Source organism: Takifugu rubripes, chromosome 9 (assembly GCF_901000725.2).
Source record: "Takifugu rubripes chromosome 9, fTakRub1.2, whole genome shotgun sequence".
Lineage (NCBI taxonomy): Eukaryota > Metazoa > Chordata > Actinopteri > Tetraodontiformes > Tetraodontidae > Takifugu > Takifugu rubripes.
Window position 1 is genome coordinate 11,496,432 of NC_042293.1, and position 21,828 is coordinate 11,518,259.

Below are 21,828 nucleotides of genomic sequence, written 5' to 3' on the forward strand. Positions count from 1 at the left end.
TGAGTGAGTCGGTGTGTGTGACCCCCAGCCCGCCCCTCACTGTGCCATAATTAGACGCTCATTCCTCCAGTCACGCAGCAACCGCGACTTGCTCAACTCCATCACATCATCGGACTCCGTCTGCGTTGATTACAGGAACACGGAGGTTCAAACGCATTCAGCAGAATATCAAAAGCTTGAAATACTCGGACACCTTTCTTTGTTCACTTTTTTCTCTCCTAATCGGTCATTCAATGGATCTGCGCGTAGTGCTGCTGTGCGCTCTGTTCGAAACGCTGCTTGCCCAAGGTAAGTTAACTTAATCTTTTAGTTAAAAAGTTGCAAACATCTGTTTTGCGAGGCTGGACAGTATCATGTAAAACTGCACAAGAAAAAAGAAAATGGGTCCGATTTTCTGCGCACCCAATTGCCGGGATATTTAAAGTTCCGGTGCCAGACCAGAGGTGATGAATTTGTCACAGAACTGTGGGGCATGTCACGACAGTCTGCAGACGCTCAGTCTGCCTTTCATTTAAACGACTTTAAACGGCTGGGTTGAAAATATCAATGTATAAATAAAAATGTACAGTAATGCTTCAAAATTGTGGCAATTCTCTGTAGTTTTTTGTGCATGTTTATATAGAATAAGACCATACTAGAAAGTGTCCCATCAAATTAAAATTGCATTATTGTCATTACACTACTGCAGGCCTGGCCAACCCGCGGCTCCTCTTTGCCTGGTTTCATGCAGCTCTAACGTTCATATCAAAGTTTGGGTTTGTGTTTTTTTAATGTGCGTGTTCAGTTCGCTTGAGTTCAATACGGTACGTTCGCCAAAAGCGCATGCGCCTTAGATGAAAATACCGCAAAGTTTCTCGGTAGGGACATGATCTTTTGAGTAAACAATTAGTGTCAAGTTCGCCTTCAAAATGGCAGGAAAAAATGCACGAAAGCTTCGTGACCCGGTTCCGTGATCTACAACTGAAAAGGCCACAGATCGTATTCCTCGTTGCCCCATTTAATGTGAAGACGCACTGTTGGAAAGCACCGCCAGTCACAGATGAGGCTGCAGCTGAGTTGGAGATGATCGATCTTTGTGAGGAGGACCAACTGAAACCTGCTTTAAGGGAACGGGCCATTGGGTTCTGGAAAAGTGTGCCAATGGAAAAATAGCCCAATGTCAAACGGGCTGCGCTTAAGATCCTGTCAATATTTGGGTCAACATACGTCTGCGAGTCTGTGTTTTCTACCCTGAAACACTTGAAACCAAAGCATCGATCTGTTCCGACTGCCTGGCAACAACTGAATACAAGCCAGATTTGAAGAGGATTGTTCTAAGCAAGGAATGCCAGAAGTCCCACTAAGCAACATACATAGTAAGAGAAAAAAGAGATATTTTTGTTTGTGGACTTAGTTTGAATTGGGAGTTTGTGTGTGTGAGACAGTGCACACAATGTTCATTGTTGAAAATGACTGGCCCGTGGTCTGTAGAAGTCAAATTCTATCATTATCATGTTGGTGTGTGACATTTACAATAAATCTGGCTAAGCAGAGGTCTGTGTGTGTGAGGAAGGGATGAGGTGATGTTTATGTGTGCCCACGTGTATGATGTGGCTCTTTGCGGTAACACAGTAAAAAATGTGGCTCTTAGGCTCTGACTGGTTGGCCACCCCTGCACTACAGAGTCAATCATCAATGGATTCCTAGGACAATTTCAAGAAAGCTTTCATTTAAGTGGTGTCTTACCCTCTGAGTCAAAGGCCAAGTATCTTGGTATGCTGTGATGCTAACTGGTGTCTGGCCAGTCTTATCTAGACAAGAGTGTGATTTATGCACACATGCCTGCCGCAGGGTCACACATGGATGGGATGAGGCATATCCAAGTGTTCCCAGTAACCCTGGTCACACAGGGGGCGATTCTCACAGCAGGGTCACTTACTCTAATGTTTCATCTTCTTAAGGAGCAGTCATGAGTCAAACACAGACATAACAGTTAAGCGTGTCAAAAAACCCACGTGTGCCAGACAATAGCTGACAAGAATGGAGGAAACGGTGTTTTTCTGTCATTAAGTCTGGAGAAACCTCTAAATAGGCCTGGAGCGTGCTGAGGAGCACACTGCTGTTGTGACGTTTGGCTGTGGCCTGAGTGGCGCTGCACCAGCAGGCTCATTAGGCCTTGTTTATATGAGGTGTCTAGACACACGCAAGCCATGTGCTGCTCTGCCAAGACACAATAGCTCTCACCACCAGCACTGCTGTCCAAGACTGGAGTCGGCACGGTCCAGAAAGAAAGACAATGCATCGCAGAGAGCAGTGACTGCGTCTGCTGCTACTAGCTCTGCTAATGAAACGGCACCACACATTTAATTTAGGGCCCTTCTGCTTTTTCAATCTGGGTTTGCAGAGCAGCCGACGGTGGTGTCGCTGGAATGACAGAGATTCTCCTTGTTCTGAATGTATCTGCAGGGGATGAACGGCTCTCCGGGAAGTCATTTGCAGAGTAGAGTGTCTATTCTCGTCATTTAAAACATACCCGATGCCCACGCCCAGAGAGGATGCAATATCTTTTTTAATGTCGAAGCTGGAGAGATGCTACTTTGGCTTTTAAATCTTCAACGCAAATTGGGCAATTTGCAAGAATCTGTCAAAATCTTAAAGAAACCACACAGACAAGATTAACAGCATTGTGAGAACTGCTCTTTGGTCCATTAGCAAAGTTATATAAGGCTTAAATTACTCTCCCAGCTCTTTTATGAGCCTGTTGTTATCTATTGCGAACAAAATATCTTTTAAAACTCGCTAAAGCACCCTGGTGTTACTTTGCAGACCGGTCTTAAACACTGAGACTCTGAGATCTGGAGGGCTTAGGCTGGGCCCACGTGAAAGGCTTTTAAAATGCCATCCCATTTCATCCAGCTGCTACAGTGTTTATTGGCCGGGGGACTGCGGGGTGTGCCAGACTTCCAGAAGTCAGTAGTGAGTCAGCTAATGTGGCTCTCCTGTAATAAATCCCCTTCTGAGATTTACTCCTTTCTGCAAACGTACTCATCCTTCATGTAGTATGATCCAAGATGTTAAAAATATTGCGGCTTTCTTGTGGTCACTGGTAGAAAGTGTCCCTGCTGGCCTTCAACACTGGATCACAGATTTCTAATACATGGTTTTGAAACTCCACAAATAACCCCAAGTCTCCTGAATCAGAGCATCTATTGCCAACAGATGAACTTGGTTATAGTTTAGATTTAATTAAACTGTTAAACGACCAACTTGTACAGCAGGTTACCCCCCCCCCCCCCATCTCTCTCTGTGTGAGGCAGTTTTCTCCATCTCCCCTGCTTTAGAGAGTTGCACGCTCTCCAGTTCACGTGAATAAATTGCCAGATCGTTGCGTGGCTGGTTAGCTTCCAGTCAAGAGGGAAAAAAAACAAAACGCCCTTGTATCTGCAAAAACAAATCTTTATCTCTGGCAAAAACATTCGCTACAAGTGGTTTAATTTACCAGACTGTTTACAGCTCTGTTTGTCCTTCTTTTTTGTGAGCACTTGAAACCAAAGTCAGTGGATAATGAAAATATCCCATTTTTCTGTGTTTAGATATCAAACTGACCAGTCGTCGTGCTCCACTTGCACTGCAAATAAACAGCACGTTGCTCGGAATCCTTAGGGACGCGTGCATCCTCTTAATGGGTGTAAAAACCATCAAGGGTAGCACGCTGAGAGCTGAAGCTGAGCGATTTGCAAAAACACACTTTGTGCTGTCTTTTTTTTTAGTGTCCACAGGAGGAGAGCAGATCTCCATAGAGGACTGCTGCAGGGATGGCCAGAAACGGGCCAAAAACAACGAGGACTGCTCGTCCATCCCGCTCATCTTTGGGTCCAGCACGTGCATGTAAGCAACGTCATCTGGCAAACTTTTCTCTCCCCCCTGGATCTTCGACGTCTGATCTTCTGAGTTATGACTTGCTGGACACAGAAGAGCGAGGGATGGGTGAAACGTCTGCAGGTCCCACACGCGAGAGGACTTTACCCCACTCCTTGCGCCAGGCACAATATTCACTTCAGATGTGAGCAGGAAACACCAACCATGGTGGCATAATAACAGCTTGGCTGGTAACTCTAGGAGTGCTTCCATGGGTCCACACAGCCTGGAAGGTCTGCTGCTGCTGTGCACCCTGACAGCAAACATAATCACAGCCACCCTAAGTGGCTAAATTACAGTGTAAGGAGGGATAGAGGAGAAGGGCAGGGGCGTGCGGGGGAATTAGGGTCAAAAAGGGCGGGGGGGGGGGGGGGGGGAGATCAGGAGAGAGACTGTTAAGAAATCCAGGAAATACCTCCGAGGTGAAACGTAGAAGGACGATGGAGCGAGAGAGAATAACAGGAAATCTGAACAATTACACCACGAGGAAAAGAAGAAAAGATGAGGGAAAAGAGAACAGAGAAAAAACAAGGGAGCAAACGTGCCCTTAAAAGGTCCTGCAGCAGAGGTGTGCCTCGATTTTGACGTCTTCATTGGTTTATGTGGAAAGAGATTTCTGGTAAGAGTTTGCGAGGAGTTTTTGGAAATGGGGGGAACAGGGGGGTGGCTGACGGTCCCGTAAAGTAACACTTTGGCAGAGATTGAGAGCAGACAGAGAGGGAGCCGCCGACTCTCACCCGAGACAACACAAGGGCATTTCTTTGTGATGAGGACATTAATGGTGTTTTGATAATGACGCTCACGCACGAGGGGATGAGCTTGTTTTTGCACGCCGACAGACATTATAAGCAGCAGAGATTCTGGGATTTGTGCTCCATTACATCATGGAAGAACGTGCTGGAGACCACATCAGCATGTCTGTGCTAATTTCCAAGGAAAACAACAGCCATTCGGCTCTAGTGATGTAATTAATCCCAAACAGGCACGGTGCATTAATAAAGGGAGGGGCTTCCATCCATCCATCCATCCATCCATCCATCCATCCATCCATCCATCCATCCATCCATCCATCCAACCTGACCTTAGTGCTCGTGGCGTCCAGCCTTGAAGAATATTTTAAATAAAATGACGTTACTGCTGTAAAACACAACACATTTCCACAGCCTCAGCTAAATCCAGACACACACCCGTACACACACACACCCACACACACACAATCCACTCAGGCATTTTTAGCCCGATCCCCATCGGGCTCGCCCCAGGCTGATTTTAATGGGCTTCACTTTGAGGCAGCAGGGAGACTATTGATAAGAACGGGGAGTTAATGTACCTGTCCCCCCTCCTCTCGCTGACAGGGCGGTGCAGGAGCACTGCTGTCTAGCAGTGCTGGAGGATAACATGTGCACCACTGGCATCAACATGGCCAAAAACCAAGGATCCTGTGATTCCTTATTCGGCAACACCTGCGAGACCAAGACTACAAAGGTGGGTCAGTGTGAAAATAACAAGCAAAAAAAAAGATGGACGGAAATTACACACAACCTGCATCAAATATGTCCCTCTAATATATCATTCTACATTACATCACCCTGTATGCTGCCAGTATGGAGGCAAATGATTGATGAGGCCTCTGTGTGAGTGTGTGTCTGTGTGTGTGTGTGTGCAGGATGAAGCATGTCTCTCCAGGGAGGCCTGGACACTGTTACTGTCAGATATTATAATTTTACTTCTGACTCCACTGCAGCCATAATCCAAGAACCTCTCAAACGGTTTTATTGTCTTTCAGCAAAACCCCGACTTTATTTTCCCTTCATATCACACAAAGAATGTGGCTAAATGTAAACTTTTATCATTGTCTTGCGAGGCTAGATCGTCTCATACAACTAAATGTGGTATTTTTCACTCTTTATCAGATAGTGCAACATCACAGACATCAATTTTAATTCATTTGAATGAAAGTTTTCGGATGTGGCTCATGTTTCAAGCACATGCTGAGTTTATTGGAGTCAACTGGAGCTAATGAACTCTGCATCGGAGTTTCTCGTAATCTTGTAGTCTAATTCTGGTAATTTTGTAGTCATTAGAATTAACACACGTCTATCAGCGTTCATATTTAACAATACAGCCAGCCATATTATAGAGGTGCTGGAAAACTGAGCACGATGAGTTTAATCTCTCATGCTCTCATTTTGCTCGGTTTAACACAAACACACCCATCCTTCATGCTCTGTAACATTTTCTCCCACATTGACGTCTGACATTAAAACCTGTCACAATGATTGATGGGTAGAGGTGCTGCTGTCACCTCACCACTGTGTGATATTTAAGGATTATTTTTCCTATCCGAGGGGTTTCTTGATGTTTTTCTAAATGTTGATTGGAAAATAACTGAGGTGTCTTAACACCTCAAAATATCTGGCGACCGTCGCTTACTTGTTTTTTAGTTTCTGTCTCATCCATTTGTTCTGCTATTGTAGATGTGCTGCGACTGTTGTCTTCTGGGGAAGGTGGCTCATGAACAGAGTCTACCGTGCGACCACAACCTGTCTGTTGGGCACCGGTGTGGCCAGGTGTCCCGGGATTGCTGTGCAGCCGAAGTCCAGCTCAACCAGACCACACCGACACTGCAAACTAAATGTGGGTAGAAACACAAAGCATAACAGATGAAAAACCACTTTAAAAATCCTCTGCAGTGAACGACAATGCATTTATTGGTTGTATCGGTTTATGTAAATATTTCTTTAGGGAAAAAAAGGAACAGTAATGATCAATTTATAACCCTGGTTTTGTTGTGGAACGCCCTCTGGTGGACAAATATCATAATGCTGTTACGTTCAAAAAGCAAGTGCCAAAAAGGGAAAAAATGAGACATGTTTTGTTTCACATAAAACCAGACAAATTAAAAATAATATAAACACAAGGATTGCCAATGATATATGCTTCTTTTTCAAAGAAATATGAAATGTTAACATGATGTATTTAACACACGCTCGTATTTCTCCCTGGCAGTGCCAGCCCAGGATGATACAGATAAAAATGGAGATAACTCAGTTCTGACTGATGAGTGCAAAGGTATAGTGTAACAAGCCAGTAAACACACACTCAGTGATTTAATCTAGAGAAAACAATGATCACCCAGCCGGAATTCTTTGGCTGTTTTTTAAAATTTTTTCTCCAGGGGTGTGCGCACAGCGCTGCGTGGGCAACGACACGTGCGGCTGTTTCGACGGCTACAAACTTAAACCGGACGAAAAGACCTGTGAAGGTATGTCTCCTCTGAACGCTGAGTTGTTTGCAAGAGCAGAGAGCGAGAGAGAGAGAAAGAGAGGCCTTAAAAGTTCACAATCACAGAGGTTCTGCATTCAAACCCTCTTAGACATCAATGAGTGTTTGCTGAGTGCCAGCAACTGTCGTGGAGGAGAGCGGTGCATCAACACAGAGGGCTCCTTCCGTTGCCAGAGAGAGGTTAGCTGTGGGACTGGCTACGAACTCACTGATAATAACAACTGCAAAGGTGAGTGGGACTGCTGGACGGCTGCATGTCTGAAATTTGTTGTAATAAGTGTTATTGCAATAAATCGGTGACTTCTTCACTAAGATATTGACGAGTGTGAGACTGGAATCCATAACTGCGGCCAGGATTTTGCGTGCCAGAACACGCAGGGATCATTCCGCTGTCTCCCGAAGGTCAAGTGTGGCGCAGGGTTCATCCAGGATGCCCTTGGCCAATGCATCGGTGAGCAGATATTGGGGAGATAGAGAAAACATCAGGAGGGATTCGCACAATTTTCATCTTTAGCAGTGATGCAGGTGTTGAGTTCCTTCTATTATTTGGTCAAAGCTTAAACGTTTGAATGCAAGTGCTGCCATCTGGTGTCTAGTGCCTTTAAAAAAAAAGTCAAACTCAAAGCTGGAAGAGACTTAAATTATACACTGTTGTTTGTTTTATTTCTGTTTTAAGACATCAATGAATGTGTCAGTCACACGAGCCCATGCCACAGAGGGCAGATGTGTATCAACACCGTCGGCTCCTACAACTGCCAGAGGAACTCTGTTACCTGTGGCCGAGGATATCACCTCAGCGAAGATGGCAAACGATGCACTGGTATGGCTACAATAGAAAAAAGCTGTAGAAAGGCCTTTCCAATGCAGCGGAGGTGCGTGTCTTTGTTAAAATGCCGTCCGTCTGTGCAGATATTGACGAATGTAAAAACCCCGAGAATGTTTGTCTCGGTCACGGCTGCATCAACATGGTGGGCTCTTATCGCTGTGAGTGTCAGGCTGGCTACGTCTTTAACAGCATCAGGCGGTTATGTGAGGGTAAGCAAAGTTTTCCTTCGCCACACAGAAATAAACCCCATTGGATCCCTTTGCATGTCCCAAAGTCAGGGTCGTACTCTGTCTATGCAAGTGAATGGAACTTTGTTCTAAACCCTGGTCACTTGGTGTTTTAGATATAAACGAATGCAGGCACTATCCTGGTCGTCTTTGTGCCCACAAGTGTGAAAACACTCTGGGCTCCTACAAATGTAGCTGCACCACTGGCTTCAAGCTAGCAAGCGATGGGAGAAACTGTGATGGTAATGTAATGCTTAATATTCCTTCAGGTTTCTATTTATCCAAGTTAGCGACACACACGGTTTAGCACTTGTCAGACCGGATCCTTTCCGTGCAGATTTGAACGAGTGCGAGAGCAACCCATGCAGTCAAGAGTGCGCCAACGTGTTCGGCTCCTATCAGTGCTACTGCCGCCGCGGCTATCAGCTAAGTGACATCGATGGCCTGACTTGTGAAGGTAAAGTTGTGTTCCTGCGCTAATAAAGAATGCTCAGAGCTCTATTTTAGCAGCAGGCCATATTTACTGTACTTTTCTGCTTTTAATCTCATGTTGCCACTCATGTCTCAGACATAGATGAGTGCGCCCTTCCCACCGGAGGCCATATTTGTTCCTATCGCTGTCACAACACGCCGGGCAGCTTCCACTGTTCCTGTCCCGTCAGCGGCTACACCTTGACCTCAAATGGTCGCAGCTGTCAGGGTACGGGGATCTCGCGGGAACATCACACTCCAGCACGTTGACTTATTTTGGTAAACGCAGCTGCATTTTAATGATTTGAATTTTTTTTTTTTCCTTCGCAGATGTGGATGAATGCCTGACAGGAACGCACACGTGCACAGAGAATCAAAGCTGCTTTAACATACAGGGGGGATTCAGATGCCTGTCCTTGGAATGCCCAACCAACTACCGCCGCGTCGGAGAGACGTGAGTGCCTTGATTGCCCCTCTTTTGCACACGTGTTCCAGGGAAATTAGGAAGACCAGATACGAGCTGTACACACCAAATACTCTCAGAACAAAGTTGCAGTTTCTCCCAACCGGACAGCGACCAGTCCCGTCACTTTTAAATATGGTCGTCGGGAGTCATACGTGTGGATCGAGGCTTTGCATGTCCAGTATGTTCCATGCTGGAATAACTTCAAGGAAGCTGGAGCATGTTCTGTTTTTGTAAAACAAAAGAAATGCACACCACAGTTGTATGGAAGATCACTCTTTAATGGTGGCGCCAGTCTTGCATGAGCCACAGATCCATCAGTACTGACCCGACATGTGTGTAAATGCTGCAGACTCATGTTCCTTCCACTGCATGCCACGCACGGCAATACAAGTCACATCTTTTTTCTTTCTCCCTCTGCCTGTTTTGTTTTATCCTGCCTTGCCCCCCTCCTCCCCCCACATCTTCCTGTCATTGCAGTCGATGCGAACGCTTGCTTTGCAATGAGTCTGAAGAGTGCCTGGCCATGCCACTGAGAATAACCTACTACTACCTCACCTTCCCAACCAACATCCCCGTCTCCACCGACATCTTCCGCATGGGCCCCTCCCACAATGTGGCCGGCGACGACATCCAGGTCGCTATCACTGCTGGCAATGAAGGCGGTTTCTTCAAGACGGCGCGAGTGCTCACCGGCGGCGTGATGTCAGTGGCGAAGGTCATCGACAAGCCGCAGGACTTTGACCTGTCTTTGGAGCTTAGATTGCGTCGCTACGGCACCCTCAGCACGTATCTGGCTAAAGTGCTGGTGTTTGTTACTCCAACGGAGCCCAAACTAGCTTATGAACCCCATTCAGAATAGACTCGGCTATGACTTAGAGGAACAGAGTTCTTGTTCTGTCATTTTTAACATCGTAGAAAATTGATTGTATCACCTATTATTACCAGTTAGTGATGTAATGAGTCCACCAACCATCTTTATTAACAAAGATAGTTAGTTTCATTTCTTAACTCGCTTTATACACGATGTAGTTCAAAGTATCATGGAGACAAGAGGAAAAAGAGACTGTAAAATAATTTGGTTGATGTCAAATTTCTTGAAACAGTAGTTTGTTTTTTGGGGGTTATAGGATGGTCGCAGAGCCTGTAGCAGTGGGAAGAGGGCAACGTTTTTAAAGCATAAACTAAAGAAACAGGACATGTACTTTCATATTTTTTACTCATTTCTTTCAACTTTTTAACGTTAGAAGGTAGTAATGCGCCATGAGTCACCCCTAGGTGGCGCACTAGATCAGCATATGTCACAAGAGGGTCACGACCAAGTGCCTACAGTTGAGTGTAATTTGATGATGGTTGCATGATAAAGTCTGACGTTTGCAGCATTTTATGGTTTATGTGTTGGATGAACAGTTTTCTATTAAAATCGAAATAGAAATAACACATGTTCAAGTCAAAGCCACTTCTTTTTAATGGTGAATTGTGGAATATAATCAAAGGCAGCACAGGGAGCAGCTGGAAGGCCAGGCCGAATCACACATAAAAGCATAAAGACATCCTAAAACTGTTAAAAATTCTGACAGCTTCGGTGACAAGGATAACCAATGACAAAATCAAACAATTCGCAATTCGTTTTTTGGCGTTACCCGTCGAGATGTGATTGATTTAAATGTCCAAGGTAGTTTTCTCTGTCAACTGGACTGGGTTTCTTCTCTTGAGAAGAAACCCAGTCCAGTTGACAGAGAAAACTACCTTGGATACAATGACCTGGATGACTGAGAATTTACACAGACATTGATTTAAATGGTTCTTCCAGCGAAAAATGTTTTGAATCTAAAAAAAGCCTAAGCACATTACAAGAACTGAAAATCTGTGAATTTGAGCAATAACTCACCCTAATGCTTTTACTTTGCTGCATGAATGCATCGATCTGTGTATAATCATTCATCCGGGGGGCTTAATGTAAAACACACAGATTTCCACTGAAAACTGCGGGTATAAAACCCAAATGATCTGAACGAAGGCTGACTAAGAGACATGCAATGCGTTGCAGTGGCACAGCAGAAGGAAATGTGCAGCAAGAGAAAATATAAATAGTTTGACATGCTATGAGGCCGTAGCCTGAGGGCTGTGGCTTATAATAACTGTAAATTCAGATGTCCGAGGTTCCTCCTGTCCGAAGCTGTCAGACTAGTAAGGATGCACTTGGTCCCCGATGGGGAGATCCTTAAAATAAGAATACAGTGGTGTGTGGAGGGTTTTTTCCTCCCGTATGACATTGAGTTATGGGGCTCTGGGCTCTGGCCGGTGGTCTGAACAATTTGTGGTCCAGCAACATCACCACATGCAGAATGAATGATGCCCTGCAGTGTTTGTGTTGGGGCGTTATCAACATGCCGACTATAAATACTAATTACAAAAAAGAGAGAGAGAGAATAAAAGGGCCTACGCTGACCAGAGAACTTTCATCCAAAAAGTCTGTTTTTCTTTCTGGTCTGAAAGTATTGGGGTTTTTCTGGTGGGCTGGGCCACGTGAGGTATCGGGGAAGATCAGGAAGACATTTGTGCATGCACAAACACAGATGTTCACACGCCAATGCATGCTTGTCTGCACATGTAAAATGCATGAGTACGTGTTTATCTGGTGTAAATGGACATGCAAATGAACCCATAATGTGTTGTAATTAGACAAACTTTGCCACCTGCCCCTGCTTGAAAAGCAAACCCGGACCCGGTTTATATTCCTTTAAATGTACTCACTTTTGCAACAGAACTTTCACCTTATCCTCCAGGGCCCAGTGTGGGTCTCTCTGCAGCTCTGGCCATGGTATTATAAACTCGGAGAACATTTTGTGGGTTTGGCCCGCACCAAAGCAAAACTTGGACCCACCCGCTAATTGCTAATTACAAGCCCCTACCCAGTGGTGGCTTGACTTTTTGTCAGGGGCTTCTCCTCTCACTCTCAATGGAAGGAGCCCAGCAACCCAAGAAGCGCCTGCTCTTTTTAGCTGCAGCCAGTGGGTCCCGTGAGGCGTGCCAGAGATCCACGGATCATGACTCACAATGTAGCATATAGCCGCTGCGCACATTAAGTCGATAACCCAATATAGCCATGCCGACTTTTTCAGTCCAACTTTGAATTTAAAGTCCAGCATGTCAAAGACAAGACAAAAAAAACTCTGAAACCCCTGTCAGGATGTTGACAGGAAGTGTAACGTGATACTTCAGGTGGCGTTAGCTTGAGCCAGTGGAGGCCCTCCATTCCCTCCAACCTGTCACTGATTAGTCTGTGGAATAAACAAAGCCCTAAATAATAGGATGAGAGCTGCCCTGAGGAGAGGCTGGGGAGTTGTCGAGTCATGTTGCTCACAATTTACGAGTCTTTTAGAACACTCCCTTGTCCCATAAATCCCCCTCGAGAGATTATCTGATATGAGGCTGGGGATGCTCAGCAAATCCAAATATTTTCCTGAGCAGGTTGTGGATTATTCTTCCCAAGCGTAGTAATTCATTTCCCACAGGGTCTGAAATATTGCATCAGAAACGCATCAGTGGCATCTCTAGTGTCCACAGTCTGCGAAGGTTGACTTCAGCACGCGCTTCGAACATTGGTTTATTATTCTTTCAAATCACACAGCCTGGATTTTGGCTGCTTTAGTAGCCATCGGAGTCCCCCAACACGCGTCTTGATGAGGCAGTTGCCGTCTTCCAGTGGTGCCTAGCTAGAATCTTCTTTAAAAACTGAAGGTGTTTTGCTATCATTGTTTTAAATACACATCACCTAAAGGTCAGAGGTCATGTTAGCCATGTGTCTGATTATTCCCATCTTTAGACTCCAGAGGATTCAGCTCTCTGACACCATCCGCTGTGTAAAGTCCTGCCAGCCCAACGATATGGCCTGCGTGCTGGACCCTATCCACTCGCTGTCCCACACGGTCATCTCCCTGCCTACATTCAGAGAGTTTCTGAAGCCGGAGGGTAGGTACCGGTCCGTCTTACAGCCATATAATCTGTAAAATCTGTCTGTTGGAGCTCAACATTGGAAGCAACCCACAGAAAGATGACTCTTAATTTTTTGAGTGGCCACCACATACATTTTCCCGCAGCTGTCAGAATCTATGTGACTGCCTTTGACAACCCCCAGCCCCCCCATGATCTCTTCCATGATGCACACGGGTGGCCCACCCGTCCTATAGGGTCCTGAGTTGCTTTAATAATCACATGCAGACACTGGCCCTAATTTAACGCGCTCACGCTCAGGGGAAGTTAAGCTCTTGTCATGTCTCATAAGCTCTGATATGGGGTGTAAAGACCCTAAACTTGAGCAGCAACAACGGAAAAGCATCAACCCCACTGTGACCTCTTGATCTGCAATAAAGATGGTTCTACTTCCTTTTTTATTGTCTTTTTCTTGGAAAGAAAGCATTAGTTAGTTGAGGATCGGGAGCTTAATCCCTGAGCAATTATTATTCTTTAAAAGCTTTTTTCCCCCTCCCTATCTAACTGTGATCTTCCAACAGAGTTTGTTTTCCTGAGAACCACCGTGCCGGCTTATGGCTCCTATCACTCGGGCAGTTATGATGTCAAGTTTGACATCCTGGAAGGTAACGTGGACAATGCCTTTGACATCATGAAGCGGGTAGAGAATGGAATGTATGTGGGTGAGTACTGGAATTTTACTCTGCTTTGTGTATTGTCAAGTCCATTTAAACCGACCCTCTTGCACATACAGTAGTTGGCATTTACAGCCTCAGTGACTGTCACGTGCAGGTTTTTGTTTTGCTTTTGATAAAAGCAAGATCCCACACGGATAATGGTGAGGTGCTGACATCAATGCATATGATAGGTCCCGCTATGGTCTTTGCAGTATGGTGGCTTCATGCAGTTGTCATCGTCTGTACTGTGGCTCTTGGTGTCTGTGTCTCCAGTGGCTCTGAGACAAAACTTTTTTTTGTTTCTCGGCCTCGCTAAATATTTGGCATCGGTTTTCATGGTCTCGCGGTTAAGCAAAGCAGCGTTTAATTCCCCTTTTCTATGGGTAGGCTTATTCAAAGCAGATCGTTATTTTCTACAATAACTTATGAGGTCTGCGCTCGAATCCGCGCGTGTGAATGCAGACGCATGTACGCATGAATGATTGCAGCTGACGTGGAAACTGCCTGCTCGTTGTGACTTCCAGCATATGCAAAAAAGAAAGCAGCAGCCATCTCCAGTTGTAAATAACAACATAGGCGTTGGTCGAGGCCGTGCCCCAAGTATGAAACCGTTTTAGTGTTTTTATTTGGTGTTGCGAGGCAGGCAGGGTGGTATGTGGGAAGGACGTGTCCGTTTGCACTGATGGATGATGGGATGGCTGGCCGATATGCACATTTGTCTCCATAAGCCGAGAGACACCGAGGAACGGGAGAGGATGTATGGCCATCCACGGTTCAGGATGGACCGTCGGCGCAATTATTCTCTCGTAAACTTTTGCAGAAACAGATGTGTGTTTTAATATGCAAACATTAACACAGGGACATGAGAGAAATCAGATACTCGAGCTCATGGCTGAAGCAGCTATAATTATATCCTAGTCTTGCAATACTGCTATTGTTTTGGAATGTGCAGTGGTGAATTCCATATGAGCGATAAGCCTTATTTTGTAATATATCATCTTCGCCGCGTCTGTGTGAGAGGATTTAGGAGGAATTCCCTGTTTATGGTACTGCTCATTACACAGGGGCACGCATGGATGCGCGCACACAAGGGAGGGAAGCGAATGAAGGGAGTGCAAACGACAAAGTGGGAGAGTTCGATTGTACGAAAAGAGGGGAAAGACGAAGAAAATGTGTGCAGAAGTAATCTTGGGCTGTCTGCTTCATGTGGTTGGATGTATTGTTCCACTTCCCCGTCCTAGGCCTCAGCGTCTCGCCGAGCTTTGGAGCACTTCAGCCGACAACCACATGAAAGGCCTGTTTGTGCGAAGCCACTTCTCTCCCAAACCCGTTGGACGCTTATTGGACGCAGCTCTTCCATGTTAGCACCGGTTGTCCATTATACATTCAAGTTGAGGCTTTATCCTCTTGGTCACCGGGCGCTCGCCATGACGTGTGGCGTCCACGAAGCCATGAAGGCCCTCGCGGTTTTTTTATTTAGCGGCTTGTGCTGCTGGTGATTTGGGCCACAGATGCTGCCGTTGCGTAACCCTCCAATGAGGCCGGCTGACGTGTCCTATTCAAACGCGTTAGTTTCCAGTATCTCCAGTGTCTCCAGCATTGGTATTCCAGCTTGGTGGGACGTGAAGAGTTGCAGACATGGCGTCTCCACTTCTGAACAAGTGCGTGAACTCGAACTAACATTGGTGATTATTTTTGGCACCGTTATGTGTTTTTGAAAGGGACAACGGTGGCAATTAGGAATTATCGGAATCCATTTATAAGCTCTTGAAGGGATTTTTAAAAGGTTTGATTGGCTTCCGTCCGTTTCCGTTCTGCTCACTTGCTATTTTAAAATCAAGCTGGCTGCGTGCAAGGCATGCGGGGTTTCGCGGACGTGCACGCACACATGCGCGTGAATGTCGACAGTCTGTTGGCGGTTTTTGGTCATCCGTCACTGGCTCCCTCACCACTTTACCGCTGTCACATCTGGAAGACGAACCTGACAGCCTGAGCGCCTTTCTGCGAATACAACAGGCCCTCAACAGTTGGAAAGCATAATCGAAATCCATCAAACGCATTCTTGCGACTCTCTGACTAGCGTGGCCACAGATCCCGGCAGGTATGTGCACCAAAGTGATATACTGTGTTATCCTGACACCAAGGATGGCAGCTCTGACACATCGCGCATCCATATATTTGGAAACACAAACAGTGGAGGAATGCATGCCGATGCGGCCCTCCGCTTGCGATGAGGGCTAGATCGCTTGAACAGGGCTGATAATGGCATGATTTATTTTGACATTCAGCAGGTGGGTGAATAAGTCCCCACATAGAAAACATTCTACTGAAGACTTCTGTCAAGTCTGTGGCCTGAATATTTGACAGACAGCACGTGCAAATTTCTCACTTCCACATAATGTGGCTGAGTTGGCGAAAGGACGTTCTTTTAGCTTCATTATTACTTTAATTTGTTGAAAGATTCTTGATGTATGCTGTGAAAAATGAGGCACCCAGTAGTAGAAACTATGGGTAAAGAAACCCCCCAAAATAACCCAGAATGCATTCAAATAATCATGCTTCATCTAAGTTATTTTTACCGGATGGAATTTACTTTGCCATCATACCCTTATGTGAGTGAAACCTAAGAGGAATTCCATTCATTTTTGAAATGCAGGTGGAAATATGCCCTTGTGGTTTTTTATACTTTGTAGAGGAAAAAAAAAAACCCTCTGGCATCACCGCTGGCACAGGCCTGGCAGCCAGCGAGGCAGCCAGTAAGATGAATGGAAGAGGTCTCTCTGCAGGTCATGATTGTCGTTGGTCTAGCCGTCCGCAGTGCCCAGTGGAATGTAGGCTCACTGTGCGAGACGCGACTACTTCAGAGCCAGTGGAACTTGCGGCTCTGGCTTGCGGCTGCGCTGGTGAGGAGCCGAAGACAGCCGTGGAGATAAGCAGACAACTCGCTCTTCATGTTTGAGTGGATGCAGCAGGCCCACAAGAGTGCGCCAAGCCCACGAGAAATCTGGGCCTGCCTCAGCTACAGCTAATCAAAACAGGGTCTCCTACACCTAGTCAGACCCAAACTATTCTCCACAGGTGGTCTTGACGAAGAGAGATGCAAATAATAAATGTCTTCATAGCCAAAACATGTCCAGTCAAAACACTGATATGTATACATTACATAACACGAGCAATAAAGGTTCATTTTATATTTATCGGTTGCGTTTATCTCCCTTGGTTTGGGCTGTTTTTTTATATTTGCCATTCCTTTTGGCTGTCTTGCAATAATCTAAGAAAGGGAGAATGTTGTTTATGTTTGTATCTTTTTCCTGACATCCTATCCACTCCGCGTACATAGTGAATTTATTTTATGCTCCTTATTTATGAGCTGTGGCTTTGAATAATCACTTGTAATATAGTGCAAAAGCAGCGGTTTAAGATGTTGGTGCACTTGTGTCATTTGCCCACAGCTACCAGAAAAGAGTGAGTCCATTAGGGAACCAACCAGCCCCATATCGCTCCTTTTTAAATGGCACTATTAAGAGATTCCCCGCAAAGCGCCATTAAGAGATCTGTAACGTCGTCTTATGGTTAATCACCCTCCAAATATTTGACCACTCTCTTCTTTGGAGTGGTCAGATTTCGGCTTGGACGGCCTGACTTGCCTGGTCATCATCGTTCTTATGGCCGGCGGGTTTTGCAGCTGTACCGCTGCATTATTAAAACTGAAATTGGTTGTGTTGCTAATGGGGAAACAAGGGAGCTAGCAGTTTCTTTGGCAAGTTTGAGAAGTTTTATGACCTTATTGCAGAAAAAGAGGTTCTGGCAGATTTGAGCATTCTTGCAGACTCAGTGTGTACACTAAAAAGTGTTCCATTCTACACCATAATACAAGTACAGCCATAATGATGCTAAAGAACACCCTGTAGTGACTTTGTGCATGGGAACGTTGTACAGTACCTGGAGGCTCTCCAATGGTTTCACTGCAGTGAACATACATAGAACCATAACCAGTGTGTCATTATACTATACTGTGGTGAGGCCAATGGATACTTTTCATTTGTTTCTAGTGTTAAACCCATTCATTTTGGATTTTGTCATACACTTCCGAGCTGACTTGTATAAACCAGAAAACCCAGAAATTGTACTGTTTACATGTAAGCCTTCAATATCGTAGCCATCATGGGCAAGGACGATGACAAATGGCTAAATAAATGCATGCTAGCAGTAGCATATTTGCATTCCTTCATTTTAAGCTATTTTCTGCAGAGGGAGCTACTCTGTGATGTGGCGTAGTGTTTAAAGAGCAGATACATCATATGGCTTCTTTGATGGTGTCTGTTCTAGGCAGCATAGTCACCTCTGCTCCGTGCGGTAGATATCCTCAGTGAGATGGAAATACACCATAGACTTTCCAATATTAATACTTTCTCTTCCTGCATAAGTACTTCAGGCCTCAGATGTCCTTGACTTAGTTCAGTTCCAATTGGTTTTGAAAGGCTTCCCATGTTTACTTATAAATTAATCTCAGGTGAGGCTGCAGCCAATGCAAACCTGTTGTGGCTGTTGGCTATTCCCCCTATAGTGTAGATGGAATAAAGATGAATATGCAATTGTGGTTTCACCTTAAGTTTCATGTGAGTATGTTGAAGCTCTTAGCTGATGTTTTCCCGGCAATGAGGACTCTTCCATTTTTTTTCAGGAGTTTACTGAGACTTAAAACAGTGTAAAGATACAGGCTATGTGGTAGGATAGCGTAGGGTTAGGCTGAGTGTTTTTTCCTCGGGTTCATATCTAAGGGGGGGAAAAAATGCTCCAAGAGCTGAAAAAGCAGTTGCTTAAATTCAACAGCATGTAATCATTCAATAGATTTGCAGAACTGTGAGACAGACAACATTTTCCCCATAGGAGTGATGTCGTTCTGCTTTTGTGCTTCTTGGTTCTCTCAGAATTACTTTTTCGGATATTCAGATGGAAAATTATCCTCAGTTGGCCTCAATCATAGAATGTTTAGCCCCTTGTTAGATATAGACCATAATTGTTGCAATTTAAAAGAAGCCTTAATGTGGACTCAAGCCCATCTGTCTTTGTGGTGGTCCAGATTGTGCTCATCATGATGTCTTTTTCATCGTCATTGTGTGCTTGTTAAGCCCAGCACCGGAGCTTTTAAACTTGTTTGAGTTACGAAGGCGGGTAAGTCCTGAAGTCCTGAAGGCCTGTGTGGCTCAGGTCGGAGCGCAGCGCCATCTCATTTGGTTCACGGCTCATTTTCAAGCTCAAAAGTGATTGTTTTTTTTCTCGCCTTTCACGTCAGTTACTCGCTGAATGCTGCATCTGTCGTCGGGCCGACGGCAGAGGTTAGCTTTTTCCCTTCGCTCTGACACGACGGAAACAATAGATACTCGGTGCCACTCCCCTCCTTTCACTGTCACTATGCAACAGAGGGCCAAAACACCAAAACACGGTGGCAACCCTGGTAGAAGTGGGCCCCATTCCACACTTTTTCAAGGGCTTATCGCTGGAATCTGCTGTGCGCCTACAGCTCGCACCCGGAGATGGACGAGGGAGCAAAACAAAGTGACAGAGAGATGGAGACAACGGTTCAAGCTCTGCTGCTTGCCCTCCCAGAGTTAAAAGATGGATTCCTGGAGCAAAGCCTCCATGGCTGTATCGCGTGACTAAAGCTGCTGCCCTCCATCAAACACATGGGACTCATTTAGCCTTGCGGGTCGCAGTGATGGTGCTGCAAACACCAGGCCCCCTCAGGAAGAAATGAGGCAGGAGGAAGAAAAGGAGAAAGGCTGGTTGTTGAGAAACACCAGTGTCGCCAAAGAGGCAACAGATGGCACGTAGCGGGATCACTATTTGTCCTGTGGTGAGCAACTTCCAAATAAGTTTCATTGCGTTATTACCACAAAGTAGCACCTCGTAAGTCTGACCACTGTGGGATGTGATCCGCGGTTCGCTCGTGCAAACCTGAATTTAACCCATGAAATGAGGTTTAGGGGCAGCAAAAGGGTCAACGTGAGGCGGTTACTGTTGTTAAGGGGGACGGTGCTGCGTTTGCGTTGCCTGAACGCATCTGCTGTAGGCTGCTGAAACAGATATGAAGTGAAATGTCACCAGTCTTCTGCAGGGAAAAGACCTGCTGACAGCCTGTATAAACACTGGCCTTTCTCCCCCTGTAATCAAATGTTCACTTAGTAAAGAGGGCCCAATGAATTCCACAGGAATTCAGTAATGCTTTGTTGCCGTGTGTTTATTTTCCCATATATTTTTACCAGAGTGTCTTCTGTCCATGGGGGGAATCGCGGGGGTATTTATTTCAGACGGGCAGTTTTGACTCGGCTTGCTGTTGACTTCAACTGTACACTTTATGTGTTGAAAAAATATAGATCTGAACAGCAAACACCAAAGCTTAGGGATAATGTGATGGGTGGATTTGTGAAATGACCATGCTTTGCCCCTTTGAAAGCTCCTATGGTGCAATGTTAGCTGTTAAGATTAACTTCAAGACCTTTGATGTTTGCGTTTATTAACGCACATAAATTAATCTCAAAAACATTGGAAATTACCACGTGTCCTCGAAGTTGCACAATAACATCTTACCAGCGCGTCAACCGCAGAACTGCTTTGCACAACAGAACCTCGTGGAATCGGTAAGTGCAGCTAACATATTTGCACAGCTGTATCGAATGAAAACTGCTGTGCGTAAAAAAGAGACAAAGTTGACAGACGAGTGTGACAGACAGCTGAAACATGCATCTGAAACACTTCTGCTTTTAACAGACTGTGACCAGGACTTTGGTCGTGGAACAAGACTTGTTAAATGACAGTTTATATGATTTATGACACTATTTTCCAGGGTGCCGGGAACCGCCAACTAAATTCTTTTGTTTTCGACCGCATGAGCGTGTCGGAAGAATCTTTAGAAATCAGAAAACTCCATTTGTCACCACAACAATCCGCTTTGATGTACAAGTGGAGAAAAAAAAGGAAATTCTTGGACATTTAACAACCATATTCAACCATATTCATATTCATCTTTTTTGGGTAACCTACCCATAGAAGTTAAACCAATGCTAGTTTCCTGATATCTTCGTCTGTTTTTATTTCCTCCAGGTGTCGTACGCCAGGTGAAACCCCTGATCGGTCCACTGTCTACACTCCTGAAACTGTCCATGCGCAATGTTTCACACCAGGGCGAATCTGGCCAAAACATCATCAATGTTCACGTCTTTGTCTCCGAGTTTTGGTTCTGAAAGGAGTCAGATTTCGCCATGTGTTTTTTTGTTTTTTCTGACACTGTACTCGCTGGTCCTGTTTTCTCAACGCTACCATCAGTTACAGACTTTAATATCGTAACTGATAGCTGTAGGCAGTTTATAACTTAAAACACTCGACCTCCACCTAAACACTTCCGGCTAAATGGAGCTAAGATTTGAGAAAGTAATCTTGAAGAAATGGGATTTTCAGAATATTATTTGAATTGAAAGTGCATGCATGTAGAAAGGTCATTCATGGACACGATGATTTATCAATATTTTTTATATGACATTATAAACCTTTGTTTTGTAACATTAACCTTGATCTCCCCTGTAAAATAAACACTATTTTAGTTATGGTAGTTTTTATTTTGTGTTCCAAAGCATTTAACCCTTGTGTGGTGTTCGGGTCTGTGATGATAAAATTAATTAATTTTATCATTTTTCTTTTAATAAAAAGTGAAAACGGGTCCCACAGACCTGAACACCACACAAGGGTTAAATTTCAAGCACATTTATATCTAATGGATGAAGGGGAACAAAATCAGCGCAACATGATTCAGCCGCCTCGTGTCGCTGACGAGCTTCAATCGAAACTAACTTTATTCATTAGCTTTAACCTAGAATTGCATTTGCTACATAACATATCCTCAGTGGGGAAAAAAAAACCCAAGGCAGTGCTGGTATTTGACCTGCCAACGCGCAGACCCCCCAAAAATGACCCTGAAATGCAAACACCACATTTCCCCACAGCGGTAAT

At 45.0% G+C, this 21,828-nt stretch overlaps 1 protein-coding gene across 2 annotated transcripts; it reads left to right on the forward strand.

The window, feature by feature from the left end:
- Positions 1-82: 82 nt before the first annotated feature.
- On the forward strand, positions 83-21,428 carry fbln1 (fibulin 1). Of its 2 annotated transcripts, XM_003967483.3 has the most exons (17): positions 83-288; positions 3,750-3,867; positions 5,253-5,382; positions 6,375-6,534; positions 6,907-6,969; positions 7,076-7,162; positions 7,274-7,411; positions 7,496-7,633; positions 7,859-8,002; positions 8,092-8,217; positions 8,352-8,477; positions 8,573-8,692; positions 8,804-8,935; positions 9,037-9,160; positions 12,999-13,144; positions 13,687-13,827; positions 20,926-21,428. In XM_003967483.3, the coding sequence occupies exons 1-17, from the start codon at positions 234-236 to the stop codon at positions 21,063-21,065; spliced, it is 2,088 nt and encodes a 695-aa protein (XP_003967532.2). In that variant the 5' UTR covers positions 83-233; the 3' UTR covers positions 21,066-21,428. The 2 variants fall into 2 exon arrangements, with proteins under 2 accessions (XP_003967532.2, XP_011605754.1); XM_011607452.2 differs by lacking the exons at positions 12,999-13,144; positions 13,687-13,827; positions 20,926-21,428 and adding an exon at positions 9,650-10,609.
- Positions 21,429-21,828: the final 400 nt, after the last annotated feature.

Excerpts from the sequence above, each read along its gene's own strand:
- fbln1 (XM_003967483.3), top strand. The coding sequence starts at position 234 with ATGGATCTGCGCGTAGTGCTGCTGTGCGCTCTGTTCGAAACGCTGCTT. Across the intron at positions 5,383-6,374 it reads GCGAGACCAAGACTACAAAG|ATGTGCTGCGACTGTTGTCT; the intron begins GTGGGTCAGTGT and ends CTGCTATTGTAG. Across the intron at positions 6,970-7,075 it reads TCTGACTGATGAGTGCAAAG|GGGTGTGCGCACAGCGCTGC; the intron begins GTATAGTGTAAC and ends TTTTTTCTCCAG.